Source organism: Amphiprion ocellaris, chromosome 10, assembly GCF_022539595.1.
Source record: "Amphiprion ocellaris isolate individual 3 ecotype Okinawa chromosome 10, ASM2253959v1, whole genome shotgun sequence".
NCBI classification, from domain to species: Eukaryota; Metazoa; Chordata; class Actinopteri; family Pomacentridae; genus Amphiprion; species Amphiprion ocellaris.
In genome coordinates this window covers 2,448,210-2,466,615 of record NC_072775.1, presented here as the reverse complement: position 1 = coordinate 2,466,615, position 18,406 = coordinate 2,448,210, and the positions used below count along the sequence as shown (strand labels likewise).

General features: G+C 37.7%; 1 protein-coding gene and 1 long non-coding RNA gene across 2 annotated transcripts in view; one reads left to right on the top strand and one right to left on the bottom strand.

Moving 5' to 3' along the window:
* The window catches only part of gipc2 (GIPC PDZ domain containing family, member 2), a 34,102-nt gene that overhangs the window by 13,553 nt on the left and 2,143 nt on the right, over positions 1-18,406 (top strand). Inside the window, exons 2-5 of the mRNA XM_055014869.1 lie at positions 4,582-4,767; positions 13,749-13,929; positions 15,377-15,489; positions 15,556-15,637. Of these exons, the coding sequence (XP_054870844.1) occupies positions 4,582-4,767; positions 13,749-13,929; positions 15,377-15,489; positions 15,556-15,637 (562 nt within the window). The remainder of the gene's footprint in view (positions 1-4,581; positions 4,768-13,748; positions 13,930-15,376; positions 15,490-15,555; positions 15,638-18,406) is intronic.
* On the bottom strand, positions 8,857-10,232 carry LOC129349944 (uncharacterized). Its single transcript, XR_008603110.1, has 2 exons — positions 9,200-10,232; positions 8,857-9,085 (listed from the first exon to the last, which is right to left on the bottom strand). It is a non-coding gene; the product is annotated as an uncharacterized LOC129349944 (long non-coding RNA).

Here is an 18,406-nt window from a genome sequence, read left to right as displayed (position 1 = left end):
CTAAGGTTTTAGTCAACACTATTTCAGGAAGAGTTTATTTCCCAGAGGTCCAATTAGATCAGGGGTGTCCAACATGCGGTCCGCAGGCCAAAACCGGTCCTCCAGAGGGTCCAATCCAGCCCTCAAAGTGTAAAAATTCCAGAGAAGATATTAACTGCAGATTGTAAATTAGTAAAACTATAAATTTAAAATTATATCTAGACCATGACAAGTTGTTTTGATCATAAAGAAAAATACTGATTGTTGTTTGTCTTATTTTTGTGTTTCGCTTTACCTTTTTTGTCAGATTTTTTTGTCTCTTAACTAATATGTTTTTTTTTTCAAGGGCGATACCATTATTGATTCATTGTAATCAATAATAATAATAATAGTAACTTAATTTCTATAGCAGCCGTAAGAGCAGCAACAGTTAAAACATACAACACAGACAATCAAACAAGATATAGTAGACAAGTCAGAGTAGTCAGTTAAAATAAATAGTAAAAATGGTAATAAATTAAATGAATAATTAGCAAGGTTAGCAATCATAACAAACAAAGGAACTAAGCAGCTTAAAAAATTTAAGAATAAGATTGAGGGTTAAAGAAAGTCAGAGAATTAAAGAATTTAGGAGACGACATCACACCAAAGAACCAGGCAGCTAAAAGAAAAATAAAACCAGAGAGAACATCTGAAATAAACAGAATAGAACACTAAAACTAATTAAAGCTAAAAGTAAACCTCACATAAAAGCATGTCTATAAAAGTGGGTTTTAAGGAGTGATTTAAAAGAAAAGAGGTCAATATCTAGTAGTCATCTGCATTTGCTTTAACCCTCGTGTTGTCTTCGGATCAAAAATGACCCGGCCACGATGCTTAATAGCATAGAAAAACCCCTAAATGACCTTTTTCAACTTGAAATTTGAGGACTTTTCCATGCTGTGTACTGTATAGTTCCATTGCATGGAATGCAATGGAACGTAAGGAATACAAAATCACCAGAAACGGATACAAAATCACACCAACAAAAAAAAAAAAAAAACACAAAATCACCTCAGAAAGATAGAAAACCACTTCAAAAATGCAAAATCACTACGAAAAGATGCATAAACCACCACAAAAGATGCAAAATCACCACAAACAGATGCAAAAACCACCACTAAAGATGGAAACGCACCACAAAAATATGCAAAAACTACTTAAAAATATGTAAAACCACCATAAAAAATGCAAAATGGCCACAAAAGATGAAAAATCACCACAAATAGCTTCCATTTTCCATACAGTTCCACTGTACAGTAGCCTATACAGTACACTGTTATTTCCCTTCAAAAATGCATGTAAAGCTACTTTCTGTACATTTCTGGTACTTTAAGATCTGGAAGTATTATCTCTTGCTCAGCAAATAATGTTTACACCTATGCAGCACTGTTAGCGGCAGTAATAGTGATAATAAATCTCTACTTTCATAATGAAAACAGTTATAACATGTGTGATGTGATTAAAACAAGTGGTGTCCCGTGATTAAATACAATGTTTTTGCCCTTTGAAGAGGGAAAAATCTGATATTCACACAGTGTGTTCTTTATGTAAAATAGGTTATAGGTTATATATAATTTTTGGTTGAAAATTCACTGAAGCTGCTCTGTTTTAGAGGCTCAGTGGAGGCGGCTCATTTCTGACTGCGGACAAGAGGAGTGTTCAGGATGCTAAGACAACACGAGGGTTAAAAAAGAAAGTTAATACACAGTTTTCCTCTCGGACTGTAAAAATGTGTCATTTTTAGAGTCACACTTTGTAAAAGAACGAAATTCTGCTTGTAAAAAATGACAGATTTTTGCTAAACTTGCTAAACTAAATTAGATAAAAATGTCTTCTGACTTTAAAATGCTGCCATGCGTTTATACAAATTCATGCATCAGCGTCTGCTCCGAATTCAAATTTAAGTTAGATTTTTGCATGCTCGTTCTCTCTCGTGCTTTTCAACCTCTTCTTAGATGTTTGACACTCCGAGCAGCTCTGGCCTCGGATGACGTTGAACAGACGGCGGTTCCTCTCCTTAGACTTTTTTTCCATGTGGCTATCGGGGTTCTGGTCGGCAGTGGGAGGTGTGGGGTCTGTTCTTGTGAGTCAGGGCGTCGCTGCACAGTGTGACGATGCAAACTAGCTGCTACGGTGGAGTGAACAGGAGGAGAGGAGTGAGAGAAGTGGCTTAATGCAGCTGGCAGCCTTGGTAACCGGGCGTAGGCGTCTGCTGCTGATCCTCCCACTCGCTCTTGGGTAAATTCCCCGGCCTGGGCGGAGGCAAGGAGGCCGGAGGAGGAGGGGGGCTGTAATGGAAAAGACAGGAGAAGAGCCGTCCATTCAGCTGCAGAGCACCCCTCCTTCCCCTTTTACTTTCTCTCTCCAGTGGCCTCCCTCCATTATTATCCAGCTCTTTTATAGTCTGGTAACCCGAGGCAACCGAGGCAGCCAGTGTGAGTGCGAACAGCGCCTCTTGGTACACGGGAGAAGGAAAAACAAAGGCCCAAACAAGGCCGTCCTTGCTGCCAGAGGCTGATTGGCGCACAAAGGTCGTCCTGCTGATGAATCAGTACGAATCCACCGATTACTGCAGCCCAACCCAGAAGTCAGACGCTAATTCCTGCCTCAGTGTTTCCCAAAGCTGATCCCACAGCATGGGCTGGCTGCAGGGCTTAGAAGGAGGTTAATAAACATCAGTAGGAAGCAACCAGACTTCTCTTTTAGGTTCTTGAAGATGTTTAGACTGAGACTTAGACTTTATTTATTTGATAGGGACAGTGCACATTAATGAAGGTCTGTTTATACAGCAATGGACGTAAATAAACTTCAGGTCATGTGACCACGTAGCGGCCCGCTGAAGCTCGAGTGCTGTCGTGACAATGTTGTGGTCCGCTAGTGACCGCCCACCATGCGTGTGATTTTCAGATGCGGCACATTTACATGCAGGAAAAACGCACCTAGTGGACACGTACCTTCACTGGATGTTTTCTGTAAGTATCCAGGCACTGTGCTGGAATTCCGGCGTTGGCGTTTGTCTCAAAAAAAACCCAAAAGATTGGACTACATTGCCAATGAGTTCATCTACCAATGGAATGAGGGGAACGCAGCTTTTGTTCTCAACCAAACTAACATCACTAGCCAATGGGAGTAGAGCGGGTGTCCAGGATGGTTATTTCTGTTGCACAGCGCACTCACTTGCACTTTCGATGCTGTAACACGCATGCCTAGTGTGGAATCCGATTACTCGATTAATCGCCAGAATAATTGATAGAATACTCGATTACTAAAATAATCCACAGCTGCAGCCCTACTTTCTACTAAAGCTCCTAGGATTATTGTGACTTGGACGACTGAGAATCAACACAGACATCAGTCAAAGCAGAACTTCCTAGTAGCTTTTCTGTCTATCTAATAAATGATTAAAAGCACCAGACTGGTCCTCCTGGGTTTCACTGCTTAAAGTGGTGTTAAATCAGGCCAGTGTCGTGTTCCTGCAGATCACGTTGCCCCGTCTGTCTGCTGGCCGCCATGTCAGCCTCAAGGTGTGAAGCCAGGTTTTCTCATTTCTGGTGCAGGAGGAAAGGTCGTTTTCCTTGCTGGGGACTTTAAATACGCAGGGACTCAACTGTATATATAATATTTAGAAGAGTCTTTGTCTAAAAATGCTGTGTAGTGTTTGGTTATAGGCGGCCATGTTGATTTTAGGCCTGAAAACAGCAAAAATGTCAACTATGATACAAAAAGTCCCACAATTATATATACACACATCCAGAATGACTTGAAAATGATCCATAATTATGGAAAATTAGTCCAGAATGACATGAAATTTGTCCAAAATGACTCGAAAATTGTACAAAATGACGAGAAAAGATCCAAACTGACATAAAACTTGTTGAAAATGACAAGAAAATTGTCTAAAATGACATGAAAATTGTCCATAATTATGGAAAATGAGTCCAGAATGACATGAAATTTGTCCTAAAGGACTTGAAAATTATTCCAAAGACACAAAAATGATCCAAAATGACGAGAAATGATCCAAGCTGACATAAAACTTGTTGAAAATGACTCGAAAATTGTCCAAAATGACTCGAAACTTGTCTGAAATGACTCAAAAATTGTCCCAAATGACTCGGATTGTCCAAAATGACACGAAACTTGTCTAAAATGACTATAAATTGTCCAAAATGACTTGAAAATTGTCCAAAATTACTCAAAAACTGTCTAAAACGACTTGAGAATTGTCTAAAACAACTTGAAAAATTGTCCAAAATGACTCAAAAATTGTCTAAAACCACTTGAAACTTGTCCAAAATGACACCGTGGGGTGGAAGAGGGCAGAACTAAACTCCCTGGTGACTCGTGCTTTTAGCGTGGTGACGCAGCGGTTTTATTTTTAAAGCCGGCTCGGTGTTCCTGCTGTGACTGAGAACATGGATTGTGAAAACAGATACAGAATGTTCTGTTTTCCTTCAGCTTCTCATTTATTGTTTCCATTAAAAAGATTTTATCACGTGTGCGTGTTACTGAACACAGTTGTTGATTTGCTTCATCTACCCGCTGCGTGTTTTTGCACAGATCCTGTTCTGCACCCTCAACACCCACAAGATCGACATGGACAAGCTGCTGGGGGGGCAGATCGGCCTCGAGGATTTCATCTTTGCCCATGTTAAAGGGCTCAAAAAGGAGGTGGAAGTGTATAAATCTGAAGACGCTCTGGGACTCACCATCACTGACAACGGAGCGGGATACGCTTTCATAAAGGTAAGAGGGAGTATATGGACCGTTATTTATGGAGGACTAAAAGTGCCAAAATTAAATAAATAAATACATCATTAAATAATTAATTAAATATGTCATTAATTAATTAAAATTGGAATTAAATATTTCATTAATTAATTAAAATTGGAATTAAATATGTCATTAATTAATTAAAATTGGAATTAAATACTTAAATGTGTTATTAAATAAATATATCATTAAATAATTAAATATGTCATTAATTAGTTAAAATTGGAATTAAATATGTCATTAATTAATTAAAATTGGAATTAAATACATAAATGTGTTATTAAATATGTCATTAATTTATTAAAATAACAATTATTTTAAGTAAAAAACATATTTCATTATTTCACGATTTAATTAATTATTTCATGGTCCTTGTGTTGCAGTGGATCATGAATTAATTTTATCTGTCAACCTCGCCCGTCAAAGTCCGTGGGCGGGACTAACGTGAATCTAGTCTAATCCACTGCTTTTGTCTGCCTTGAAACCGGAAGTAGAAGTCTTTCTAAACATGGAGGCTGTGTAGAGGGAGAGTCGCTGTGAACTTTCTAGAGAGTTGGTGAGAGATATTTTAGACCTTGCAGAGTATGTGGAAGCAGGACCTGCTTACCGCGAGCATGTAGCGTGTAAAGCAGAGGAATTTATTGACGTTGTTGAAGTTATTTCCGCACTTTCCGACCAAGATGTTGACCGTAGAGTGACTGCAAATTTAGAGGAAGTACTCCGCCGGTTTTCTGGTACCAGGGTGCAACAGGAGCACACACAGGGACCAGGGCGTTTGGCATACCGAGGGAAGTTCTGGAACATCACGTTCTTTGTGGATTACCAGCCTGTCAAATTGCAGCGATGCTCGGAGTGTCGAGCGCTTTTCCTTTAGGACCTACTCGGCGCGGCACGGCTCCGCTCGTCTTTGTTTAGCCGCGATTCCACAAGCATCTACTCGGCACGGTACGGCTCGTCTCATCTTTGTTTGCGAGCGTTTCCATACGGACTAATTTTCAGCACCTTCTCGGCTGAGGTTCCCAGCGAGCTGAGATGAGCCGATAATGTGGCGTTTACATAGTGCAGGCCACTGATTGGACAGGGAGTGACGACACAGAGCAACTTCAGCACGAAAACAAAATCCTGCATTAAAAAATGACTGTAAACAGCGACGGTGTGCATTGCTCTTCACGAAACTCTCTGTTCTTCATAATTTTAATGTGACAGCCAGACCTGTACCGTGGGTGAATGAAGAGGTCGAGACTTTGTCTTTGGTGGTGGACCAAAGAATACAGAGAGAGCTGGACGGAGAAAGTTTATCAGGAGGTCTCTGAGCGGATGGCCGCTCACATATACAGTAGACTGTATATAAAGAGGACAGAAGCAGTGTAGGGAGAAGCTGAAAAAGCTCAAAAATGACTATCGGTCCACCCAGGACCACAACGGCCGGCGTGGGTCAACCAGGAGGTGTTGGAAGAGGTTTAATGGAAGCTATTTACTGGCACCGCACCGGCGAGCAACAGGAGGGAGACTCAGCCGCTGCATTGTTGGAGACGTTCGAGGACGGTGAGTGTTTTGTGACTTCAAGAAACTTATACATCATTTATTCCATTGGTGGCAACCTTCTTTTAAGCAAACAAGTATTTTTAGAAAGTAACGTCGTTGTCTCCTGTAGCAGACAATAAGATAGCTAGTTAGCCATCGGCGCTAACTCCGTGCTCTGCTTGTATTTCGTGCTGCTGTTTCTAACGTTTAGCTCTCAGAAGCTAATACTTCAGTCAGCATGCCGTGTTTTTCTTGTACTTAGAGTGAGTGTTTATTTCTGTTCAAGAATCCCTTTCCACATGCGAAGCCTCCTCCACCTCCGTCGCGGAGCCCCCGGCTGCCCTGTCTCCTCTCCAGCACCAGCTCGGACACCGACACCAGCACGTCACAGCAACGTCTTATCACCGGTAAGACACGGTAAACAGAGAGCATGGTTGATTTTCGTATTATTATTACTACAGGTGTAAATGCCTGCAAGCATGATCAGAACAACGAGACCAATGACCAAGAATTGAGGCAGGTGTAAATGCAAACTGTGCAGCAGCCAGCTCAGGAACGCCTGATGAAAGCTACATGTAGCTACAGTGACACATAAACAGAACACATGCAGCTGCATTTATTTTCTATTGATTTAACAAGTAAGTCACTCTAATTAATTTACGTTCTGGTGCGGTGTAGTATTGCAACCATTCTTCTTATAGTCACTAGGTAGCTGTGAAACTGAATGAAAATATACATAAAAATGAGAAAACACAGCTCTTCTTAGCAACTCCAAAATGTGCACAGGATGAAATGAAGTTCACACCACGTCGTTTTTGTTTGTGGTGGAGCAGTTACTGCTTGTGCTTTGGTTAAAGCGAAGAGTGCCAGAAGTTTATTAAAGTATCAAAGACATGATCATGATTGAAAATGGATGGACGGGTGGCTAAACACATCACATCATAGCTGTGGAGTCCTTCCAGCTCCTGGGGACTACAATCTCTCAGGACCTCCTGAAAAAGGCTCAGCAGAGGATGTATTTCCTACGACAGCTGAGGAGACATGGCCTGCCACAGGAGCTGTTGATCCAGTTCTACACTGCAGTCATCCGATCTGTCCTGTGCACCTCTGGATCAACCACACAGCAGGACAGAAACAGACTACAGCCCATAGTACGGACTGCAGAAAACATCATCAGAGACCCCACTCACCCTGGACATTTGGACTACAGTGCCCTGTACACAAAAATCGCCACTACTGTGTTTATAGCAATTACCATTTTGCTAATGTGTTCATACATTCCAGTCTAGCTGTACATTTCTGTTTATATTGTGTTCTATTTTACTACTATTTCTTTTTCCTCCCTGTTCCTCTTTCTATTGTTTATTTTTTATTATTCTCTTCCATATTCCTAGGATGACACCAACAGCCGAAACCAAATTCTGTGTATATTGTGTACTTACTTGGCCATTAAAGCTGACTCTGATCACTTTTCTGTCTTTGGTCTAGGCAAGAGGAAAGGGGGCCACAGAAAATTGGACCTTCCTAGCGTACTTGTGGAGATGCAGGCTGAGGAGGAGTGGAGTCATGCCCAGCATGATGAGAACATCTGGTTGCTCCTCAGCGAGGCAAGAGAGAATGAAGCTGGCCCAGAATACTGCCTTCAACCAGTCATTCCTGGGTGTGCTGGGGCAGCTGGGGTAGCTGGGTAGGCAGTGGGCAGCCGGCGAGTGTGAGCGAGTCCACCTCCCATAGACTTGAGATTTACAAGTGCTGGTCATATAATTAGAATATCACGAAAAAGCTTGTCTTTTGGACAACTGTCAGGTCAGTAGTCTTCCCCATGATTGTGTAGCCTACAGAACTAGGCTGAGAGACCATTTAAAGGCCTTTGCAGGTGTTTTGAGTTAATTAGCTGATTAGAGGTGTCTTCAATATTGAACCTTTCTACAATATTCTAATTTTCAGAGATACCAAATTTGAGATTTTTGTTAGTATTCAGGTATAATCATCAAAGTTAAGAGAAATAAACATTTGAAATATATCAGTCTCTGTGTAATGAATGAGTATAATATACAAGTTTCACTTTTTGAATGGAATTACTGAAATAATGAACAACTTTTTTCATGATATTCTAATTATATGACCAGCACCTGTAGTTGTATATAGTTTTGCTTTTAGTCCTCCACTGTAGGAGAGGCCCACCACAGTTTGTACTTTGCACATTGTAAATAGTTTTGATTTTGCTGCTGACTAATAAACTATTTTGTGACTTATGTGATTGCATCATAACTTTTCATTTTGTCTGTTAAGACACTGGTAGGAAAAGAGTCAACAGTCTGAACCAAACAATTCTATATTCCCCAATAATGTATTTGTGTTTAATGGGATTTAACATGTTTTAACACAAACTCCTTTATGGTTCATAATTCTGGTGACTGAATTACACCAAAGCAATACTGATTTATCAAACTGGAATTTTCTTAAAACAGCTGTTTTAATGTTTTGGCGTTTAATTTTTTATTTAATCTTGCTAACCTTCACAAACAAACAATAGCATAGACACATCTACAAAAGTTTATTGTCAGAATTGCATTAAAGAAAACAATAGCGGTCCGGGGACAGAAAAACAGAAGTATAACAAGAAGAACAACTTTTAACTTTTGCATGACACGTAGTGCATCAGTGCATCCTGTACATCTCTGTCCTCCTTCTCTACACCTTGTGCCACTGCAGGCTCATGTGCTGCTGCTTCAGGTAAATCCCATGAAGTCTCATCAGAGAGCATCTGAAACACATACACAGCATACATATTTTAATACCTAATAGCGACAAACTGCAGCCATTACAGGGTCGTTCACAGGACTGATACACGATAGCTAGCGAACTAGCATTAGCTTACCCTCATATGTCGTCTCGTTCATATCCTCTTGTCTTCAGCTTGATACTGCTGTATCGCCTCCCAAACTCTCCTGTGTGTCTCCTGAGTGTTTCGACTCGCCGCTCTCAGCTTTCTCCGACTCTTCTGTTACTCTGAATCTGACAGAAAGCCACAGACCGAGCAGCAGGTGTACTATCGCCTCCATGTACATTGTTGCATTGCGTTTGTGTCGCACAAAAATGACGGTAAGGGACTTTCGGGCCACCGTGCTATGACGACTCAACCCACGATGAGGTGGTACTCAATGTAATGGAAAAACAACTAAACCGAGACGAGCCGTGGCGCGCCGAGTAGATGCTAAAGGAAATGCTAAAGGAAAATTTGTCTTGCACCGCATGTATCAACATTTGGGAAAGAGGACCGAGTCTTTAGCGGTTGCTAATAAAGTTTTGTTTTATTGAGTATCCAAACCAACGTAGAGGTGAATAGCGCCACCCAGTGTATCGGAATGTGTTCACAAGCTCTGCGTCAATCCATTATCTGGAATCGATTTGCCTTGACTTGATGTGCAGGGTAACCAATCAGGTGTTAGGATCCGCCCACCGACTTTGACGGGCGAGGTTGACAGATAAAATAAATTCATGATCCACTGCAACGCAAGGACCATGAAATAATTAATTAAATAGTGAAATAATGAAATATGTTTTTTACTTAAAATAATTGTTATTTTAATAAATTAATGACATATTTAATAACACATTTATGTATTTAATTCCAATTTTAATTAATTAATGACATATTTAATTCCAATTTTAATTAATTAATGACATATTTAATGCCAATTTTAATTAATTAATGACATATTTAATTATTTAATGATATATTTATTTAATAACACATTTAAGTATTTCATTCCAATTTTAATTAATTAATGAAATATTTAATTCCAATTTTAATTAATTAATGAAATATTTAATTCCAATTTTAATTAATTAATGACATATTTAATTAATTATTTAATGATGTATTTATTTATTTAATTTTGGCACTTTTAGTCCTCCATAGTTATTCACCTCCTGGTTCACTGCTGTGGAATACAACTAGAACTTTTCAGATGCAAAGTGAGGCTTGGTAAAGAAGAAACGTACGCTCTGGAGAATGAAAAAACTTTAGTGTATTTAGTAAACCTCCCCTGATGCTAGTGGCCGTATTAACATTCATCTTGCGTTTTCCAGAATCAGAAATGAGGTTGGATTAAAGGATTAGGATCGTTCTGAACAGTAAGCTGTGTTTATTGGTTTAAGTCGTCCCCAAAGTCGTGTCTGTTTAGTTTTTGTATTGACAAAGTTGTTGGGCAAAATTAGGTCAACACTAGTAGGGAAGCAAGTACTTAATCTAATCATCAATTTTATTTTTCATTTAATAAAAAATCTGAAGCAAAAATTTCCAAAACCGAAGGAATATTTTGTCCTGCAGTCATTTGGGTCAATCTATAACTGAGGGACTTTTGAAGTCCATGGGATATATCTGCATACATTTTTATTAAAAGTAAAAAATAACTAATGTTTTTTATGTTTATTATGATCATGTCTTTACAAATTCCATCATTATTTATTATGGAAACAATCACATTAATAAAAAATGACTGGATATCACTAAAGTGTCAACTAAATAACCATCTGAATTTAATAACAACCACCTTCTAATGAGCTAAACAATAATAAAATGAGTTTATTCAGAAATAATTTTGATTGTGTTCTTTTTATTAAGTTGAGATAATCATGACAGATATTTCTTTTTTGGCAATATATCAAATTTTAGATGGAAAATCAACTCCACATGATGTAATTTCCTCCTGAAGAAAAGACTGGCCAGACTCCAAGGCTTTCTGAGTTATTTAATGTAAATAGGTTTGCTACAATATCTTTAGAAATAACTTTACATTTCAATTTTACTCAGCTGTACATATAATATTTAAGAAGAATCTTTCTGTCAACAATGATATAAAAAGTCCCACAATTATGTATTGACCCATTTATTAAACAGGTGCTTTGTGTTTTTCTTACCATACCAAATTTACCTGGCACTGGTTAATCTACTTCTACTAACTGATTAAAAATTAACAAATACATACAGTAAAAATACAGCAAAAAAAAAGTAAAAATACAGTAAAAGACATAGTAAAAATACAGTAAAATATAGTAAAAAATACAATAAAAATATAGTAAACATACAATAAAATATAGTAAAAATACAATAACAATATAGCAAAAATACAGTAAAAAATATAGTTAAAATATAGTAAAATATAGTTAAATATAGTAGAAAATACAATAAAAATGTAGTAAAAATACAGTAAAAAATACATTAAAAATATAGTAAAAAATACAATACAAATATAGTAAAAATGCAATAAAATATAGCAAAAATATTGTACAAATACAGTAAAAACAAAGTAAAAATACAGTAAAAAATACAGTAAAAATGTAGTTAAAATATAGTAAAAATACAGCAAAATATAGTAAAAAATACAAGACAAATATAGTAAAAATACAATAAAATATAGTAAAAATATTGCACAAATACAGTAAAAAAAACAGTAAAAATACAATAAAAAATGCTGTAAAAAAACAGTAAAATGAAGATATAGTAAGAATACAATAAAAACAGTAAAAATACAGTAAAATGTAGTAAAAATTCAATGAAGATATAGTAAGAATACAATAAAAATGTAGTAAAAATACAGCAAAATATAGTAAAGATATAGAAAAAATACAGTCAAAATATAGAAAAAAAAACAGTAAAATAGAGAAAATATAGTAAAAATACAATAAAAATATAGCAAAAATATTTTTAAAATACAGTAAAAATATAGTGAAAAATATAGCACATGTAGCACAAATGACATAATAAGGTACCAGTAAGTATTGAGTACGTGACAGTACATGGGTTAAGAATGCATTAGTTAATAAAATCTGAGCTAAAAATACTAACAACAAGCCGATTGATGCTTCTTAATACATGTCTGATCTTATTGATTTTCCTGTTGACTCGTTTTCACGTCTGGATTATTGAGAGTAGCTTTACCAGCTTCCTTTCATTGTAGAAATCATAATTCACCTCGGTATGTGGCCTGTGTTGATGGATCCTGGTGTAATGAGCTTATCTGCTCTCAGTCATGTCAAAACAAACTGCTCACATATGCCATCATGTGATGCTGAAAGGGCACTGCATTCTGACGGACCGATCGCTGTCTGGATGCAACAGGAGAACTATTAAAGACATGAAAGAGTCCAGCGGGTCGGTTAAATTGGTCACCATTCATTCAGATTTAACCTCTGATGTCTGGAAAGTTTAAATACTGCAGCTCTGATGAACTCAACCAGTCCAGCCTAATCCAGCTTTCCTGTCCCAGCCTCCACCTCCTGTGCAGGAAACTGTGGACCGGTGAGGTTTAAAGAGCAGAATGTGGGTCAGCAGGTCTGGGTGGAGCTTTGAAAGGTCAAAATGTGTTGAAATGAACCGGATTCACGTACAGTTATTTAATTAACAGTGGATGAATCTGAATAACAAGTGTTTGTTTCCGTTTGTAAATATAGTAGAAAAACAGTAAAAATATTGTGAAAATATAGTAAAAATACAGTAAAATATAGTAAAACATGGTAAAAACACAGTGAAAATACAGCAAAAATATAGAAAAAATATAGTAAAAAGACAGTAAAAATATTGTGAAAATATAGTAAAAATACAGCAAAAATATAGAAAAAATATAGTAAAAATACAGTAAAATATAGTAAAACATGGTAAAAATACAGTGAAAATACAGCAAAAATATAGAAAAAATATAGTAAAAAGACAGCAAAAATATTGTCAAAATATAGAAAAAATAGAGTAAAAATACAGTAAAAATTATAGTAAAAATACTGTAAAAAATACAGTAAAATCACAGTAAAAATATTGTAAAAGATGTAGTAAAACATACAGTAAAAATACAGTAAAAATATGGTAAAAATACAGTAAAAATATAGTAAATATAGTAACAATACAGTAAAAATTATAAAAATACAGTACAAATATAGTAAAAAATACAATAAAAATATAGTTAAAAATGCAATAAAAATATAGTCAAAATACAATAAAAATATAGCAAAAATATTGTAAAAGTGCAGTAACAATACGGTATGAATACAGTAAAAATATACGCTACTGTTCAAAAGTGTCCCTCATTCATATAAAATTATGGATTAAGTGGGTGAATTTGAATCACAAGTGTTTGTTTCGGTTTGTTAAAGCTCTTGAAGTCTCATTGGGAAATAAACGGTGTTATCTGGCTTTCCCCTGAAGCATTTATTAATAAAAATTATTTTTGTATTGCTTTGAGTCAAGTGGGTTCACATCAACGGCTCACAAACAGGAAAATATTGTATTGGTGTGGAGCACACACAGACGCTTTGGTTTATTTGCTCTCTCCTGCTTCAGTTTGTATTTCATCCATGTGGGGTTTCTGCAGTCCTGTAATCGTATTTGTCATCTCCTCTCCATTTTGTGTCGTCTCTCTCCTCCTCGGTAGCGAATCAAAGACGGCAGCGTGGTGGACGGGGTGAAGGTGATCTGCGTGGGGGACCACATAGAGTGCATCAACGGACGCAACATCGTCGGCACGCGGCATTACGAGGTCGCCCGCATGCTCAAAGAGCTTCCCAGAGACAAGTCCTTCACCCTCAAACTGGTGGAGCCAATGAAGGCCTTCGGTGAGTGAAAAACAAGACAGAGTGTAGGTGAAGCTCACACTGAGTCACAGACATGAGCATCAACATGTTGCATAACTGACCGACACAGTGAAGGCTCAGCAGACGGCAGGATGGCACTAAGAGTGAAGCCATCATGCTTCAAAAATAGCTTCATCTTCATAAAAACTGCAGAGAAAAGAAAAACAGATCAATATTTGGTTCAGCCACCTTTTGTCTTTAAAACTCCTTCTCCTCGGTACGCTTGTGCACAGTTTGTTCCGGCACGTTGGAGAACTTTAGGCTGAAATTTTCTGTCTCCAAGCTCTGTGGGAACCAGGCCATCTGTTGCAGGACTCCTCGTTCTTATTGTGGCTGGAAGTAGTTTAGAGTCTGGCTGAATGTTTGGACTGTTTGTCCTCCTGCTATAGAATAAATCTGGGATTGAACAGACATCCCTGATGCTTCTACGCATGACGGATAAGACGTTAAACATCTAGAGCATCCAGTGCAGCGCTGTGCATCCGAACAAGTAGTGCCATACTCAATGTAAGGCCTCAGAAAGGAACATAATATACAGAAAGAATGTGTCAATTAGTGGATCATTTATATCTATATTATTTACACTACTGTTCAAAAGTCTGGGGTCACCCAGACAATTCAGTGTTTTCCATTAAACTCCCACTTTTACTCGTGCTAAAAAAATACAAAAAACACAGTAAAAATACAGTAAAAATATATGGTAAAAATACAGTGAAACAACAGTAAAAAATATAAAATATAGTAAATATGTAGTAAAAATGCAGGAAAAATACAGTAAAACTACAGTAAAAATGTAGTAAAAATACACTAAAAAATACAGTAAAAATATAGCAAAAATATAGACTACTGTTCAAAAGATTAAAAATCAGCCGTTTCCAGCTAGAATAGTAATTTACCACATAACAATGTAGAAAAGAATAGAATAGAATAGAATAGAATAGAATAGAATAGAATAGAGTCAAGATCATTATTTATCACAATTATTCATTGTATAATGTGCAGCAAAATGCACTGAGCACCTTCTCCAAACCAAAACAACAAGAATAAAAACAAAACACAACATGGATGGATGGATGGATGGATGGATGGATGGATGGATGGATGGATGGATGGATGGATGAGCGGATGGATTTGTGGATGGAGGGATGGATGGATGGATGGATGGGCGGATGAATGGATGGATGGATGGATGAGCGGATGGATTTGTGGATGAATGAATGGATGGATGGATGGATGGATGGATGGGCGGATGGATTTGTGGATGGATGGACGGATGGATGGATTATTCTGTATTATTCTGTATGTAGGAAAGCGCTGATTTTACACAGACTCCTCTGAGTCTGCAGGAATACCTGTGACGTTTGACATTCATGTGTAGCAACTAAAATAAGACGTCTTTTCTGTTTTATCGTCGTCTTCTCACTGACAGAAATGCTGGAGCCGAGGTCGAAGGGCGCCAAACCTGCCAACGACAACAAGATGGGCACGGGGAGAGGAACTCTGAGACTCCGCTCCAAAGGTCCAGCTACTGTAGAGGACGAGGTGAGTTCCTCTGGTTATTCACCCACTGAGCTCCTTATCACACACTAAAACGTGTTGTCTGATCAGCCGACAGAATTCGAGGAGAAAGCCGTAAAGAAAGTAGACGACCTCCTGGAGAGCTACATGGGCATCAGAGACACTGAACTTGGTGAGGAAACATTTTCAGGATCAGCTGTTGTCTTGCTGTGACGGCTGCTTGTTGTTTTCTGCACTCAGATCCGTTTTAACGTGTAGTTCAAGTCTGGTTTTATACTTTCCCCATTTGTGAGTCTGCAAAGGTCGGCTGTAGTCCATCATCAATTAAGCCCTGGTCCAGCAGTAAATCTATGGATTCACAGGAGTGCCGTAATAAAAGATAAATCTGTTAAAAAATAAGGAAATGAATATGTCTATATAAAGAGGAATAAATAAAAAAAACAAATCTGTTAAAAAATAAGGAAATAAAGAGGAATAAATAAGTGAATATATATATATATATATATATATATATATATATATATATATATATATATATATATATATATATATATGAGTATATATATGAGTGAAAAGTGTGTTCAAATGAGCAAAAAACGTGTGCAGTCTTTTGCAAAAAGAGTGCAAGAGTTTTGGAAACTGCAAACCATGAATAGTGTTCAAGGTTTTGACAGCGGAGTCCTGTTTTTGAGAAATGTGTAGTCAGTTGGTGGCTGTGTGCAGTGAATAGAATTTAGAGTCTTTTCGGTCGAGAAAAACTGTAACTTTAGGGCAGGGGTGGGCAATTAATTTTCATACGGGGCCACATGAGAAACTTTGACGGTTGTTAAGGGCTGGACCAATACACTTAAAAGCTCTGCTCAATATATATCTCAATAAAAACAGTAAATGAAACAATACAATGGTACAATGAAAATGTGGAACACAGAACACAACTATTTAATGAAAGATTTTGTTTTTTCATTCAAACTATGACTGCTGCCTATTGAGTTGTAGATATTTACTATCATAAAGACATACTTAAAATGTGAAACTGATTTTCCAAGTGCTTTAATTACTTTTCAGCAGTCACTGTTTATACAAGGGAAGTAAGTAAGCCATCACTCAGAATTTATTCCACAACAATGTGACTATCAGCTGGCAGAGATTTGAAACTTGCCTTATCATGTCAGTTTTTGTTCATCATGAACGCTATGAGGTGTTGTCAGTTTTTCTAAATCTACATTAAGACGACTGTGAAGCATAAAGAAAGACAACAGCTCCCCACTACACTTACAGCAATGCTCAATATATCGGAATAAAAACAGTAAATTGCCCAATACAATGATGTACAATGTCCAAGTCTTGAATCTCTGCTCTCAGATCCCAAACTCGTTTAAGCACCTTGTCCAGGCTGATCCATCTGACAGCTGTCTGGTAACCAAGGTCACCATGTTCACTCTCATCTCCTCCAAAAAGACAACAAACTGTCTGTAATTCAATGCTCTTGCCCTGATGAAGTTAACTACTTTAGCTACAACATTAGACACGTGGTTGATTTTTAGCACTGACTTACACAGCACCTCCTGATGTATAATACAATGCAAAAATATCAGTTTCTGTTCTGGGTTTATTTCAGTCACTTTATCTTGCATCCGTTTCAAAAGTCCAACATTTTTCCCTGTCAAATTTGGACAGCCATCAGTTGTAACACCAACCAAATTCTCCCATTTTAGTCCCAGCTTGTTCATACGTGTATTTACCTCAGTGAACAAATTACTCACCGTCGTGGTTCCCTTCATTGGCTGCACAGCTGCCAGCTCCTCCGTCATCTCAAAGGTTTTTGTTAGTCCACGTACAAAGATGAGTAACTGGGCTGTGTCACGGACATCACAGCTCTCGTCCAGAGCCAAGGAGAAAACGTCAAAATCGTCCACTTTGTTGTGCAGCTGAAGCTCCAGATTCTCGGCGATGCTCTCCACCCGCCTCGTTACGGTTCGCCTCCAAAGGGTCACATTATCGAACGCTCCTTTCTTCTCCAGGCATATAAACGCTGCAGAGTCCACCAGACATTCTTTTATAAACTCTCCATCAGAGAATGGCTTACTGTTTTTGGCGATTTAGTAGGATATTAGAACATTCGTCTTGACTGCTGCGTCCCTTGATGTGAGCTTTGGTAAAACAAAGTCATTGCTGCTTTAGCAGTTTAGCTAGCAAACCTTCAGACATCCTCCCCGCTCTGCATCAGTCAAATGTTTGTACTTCTCCGCCATGTTTGGTTTCGTAATGTCGATTATAATCCTTGAGCACCGCGATCTGTTCTCCACAAACTAGACACACAGCTTTACCTCTGACTTCAGTGAAGAAATACTTGGAAGTCCATGTCTTGTGAAAAACTCTGCATTCGGAATCAATCTTTCTTTTTTGCCGTTCGCTGACATCTTCCCGGCCTGAAACTGACCAACAAACCAATCAGCGCATAAACCTTATGCTAAGTACGGAAAGCACGCGCTAAAAAACGTTAACTTAGCAGACCTTTCAAAATAAAAGCAGTGCAGGCGTATTGCTTGCATGTATTGTGATGATATATATTTGCATTGACTTTTAATATTTTCCATTGACCTCATACGGGCCAGTCAGGGTCGTCTGGCGGGCCGGATGTGGCTCCACCATCACTGACCTGAGTCTTTGTAACCCTCATGTTGTCCTGCGGGTCCTAAAAAAAAATCCAAAAATTCAGCAAAAAAATTCCCCAACTTTCTGAAAATTTGCAAAACCTTCAGGAAGAAAATTCCAATAATTCTTTAAAAGTTTCCATTAAAAGTTTGATTTTAAAAAAATACCCCAAATTTGGCAAGAAAATTCTTGTAAATATTTTCAAAAAATTAGTAAAAATCTTCCAAAAATCCTAAAAATATCTAAAGTGATTCCATATATATCAGTAAAACTTCTAATATTTCCT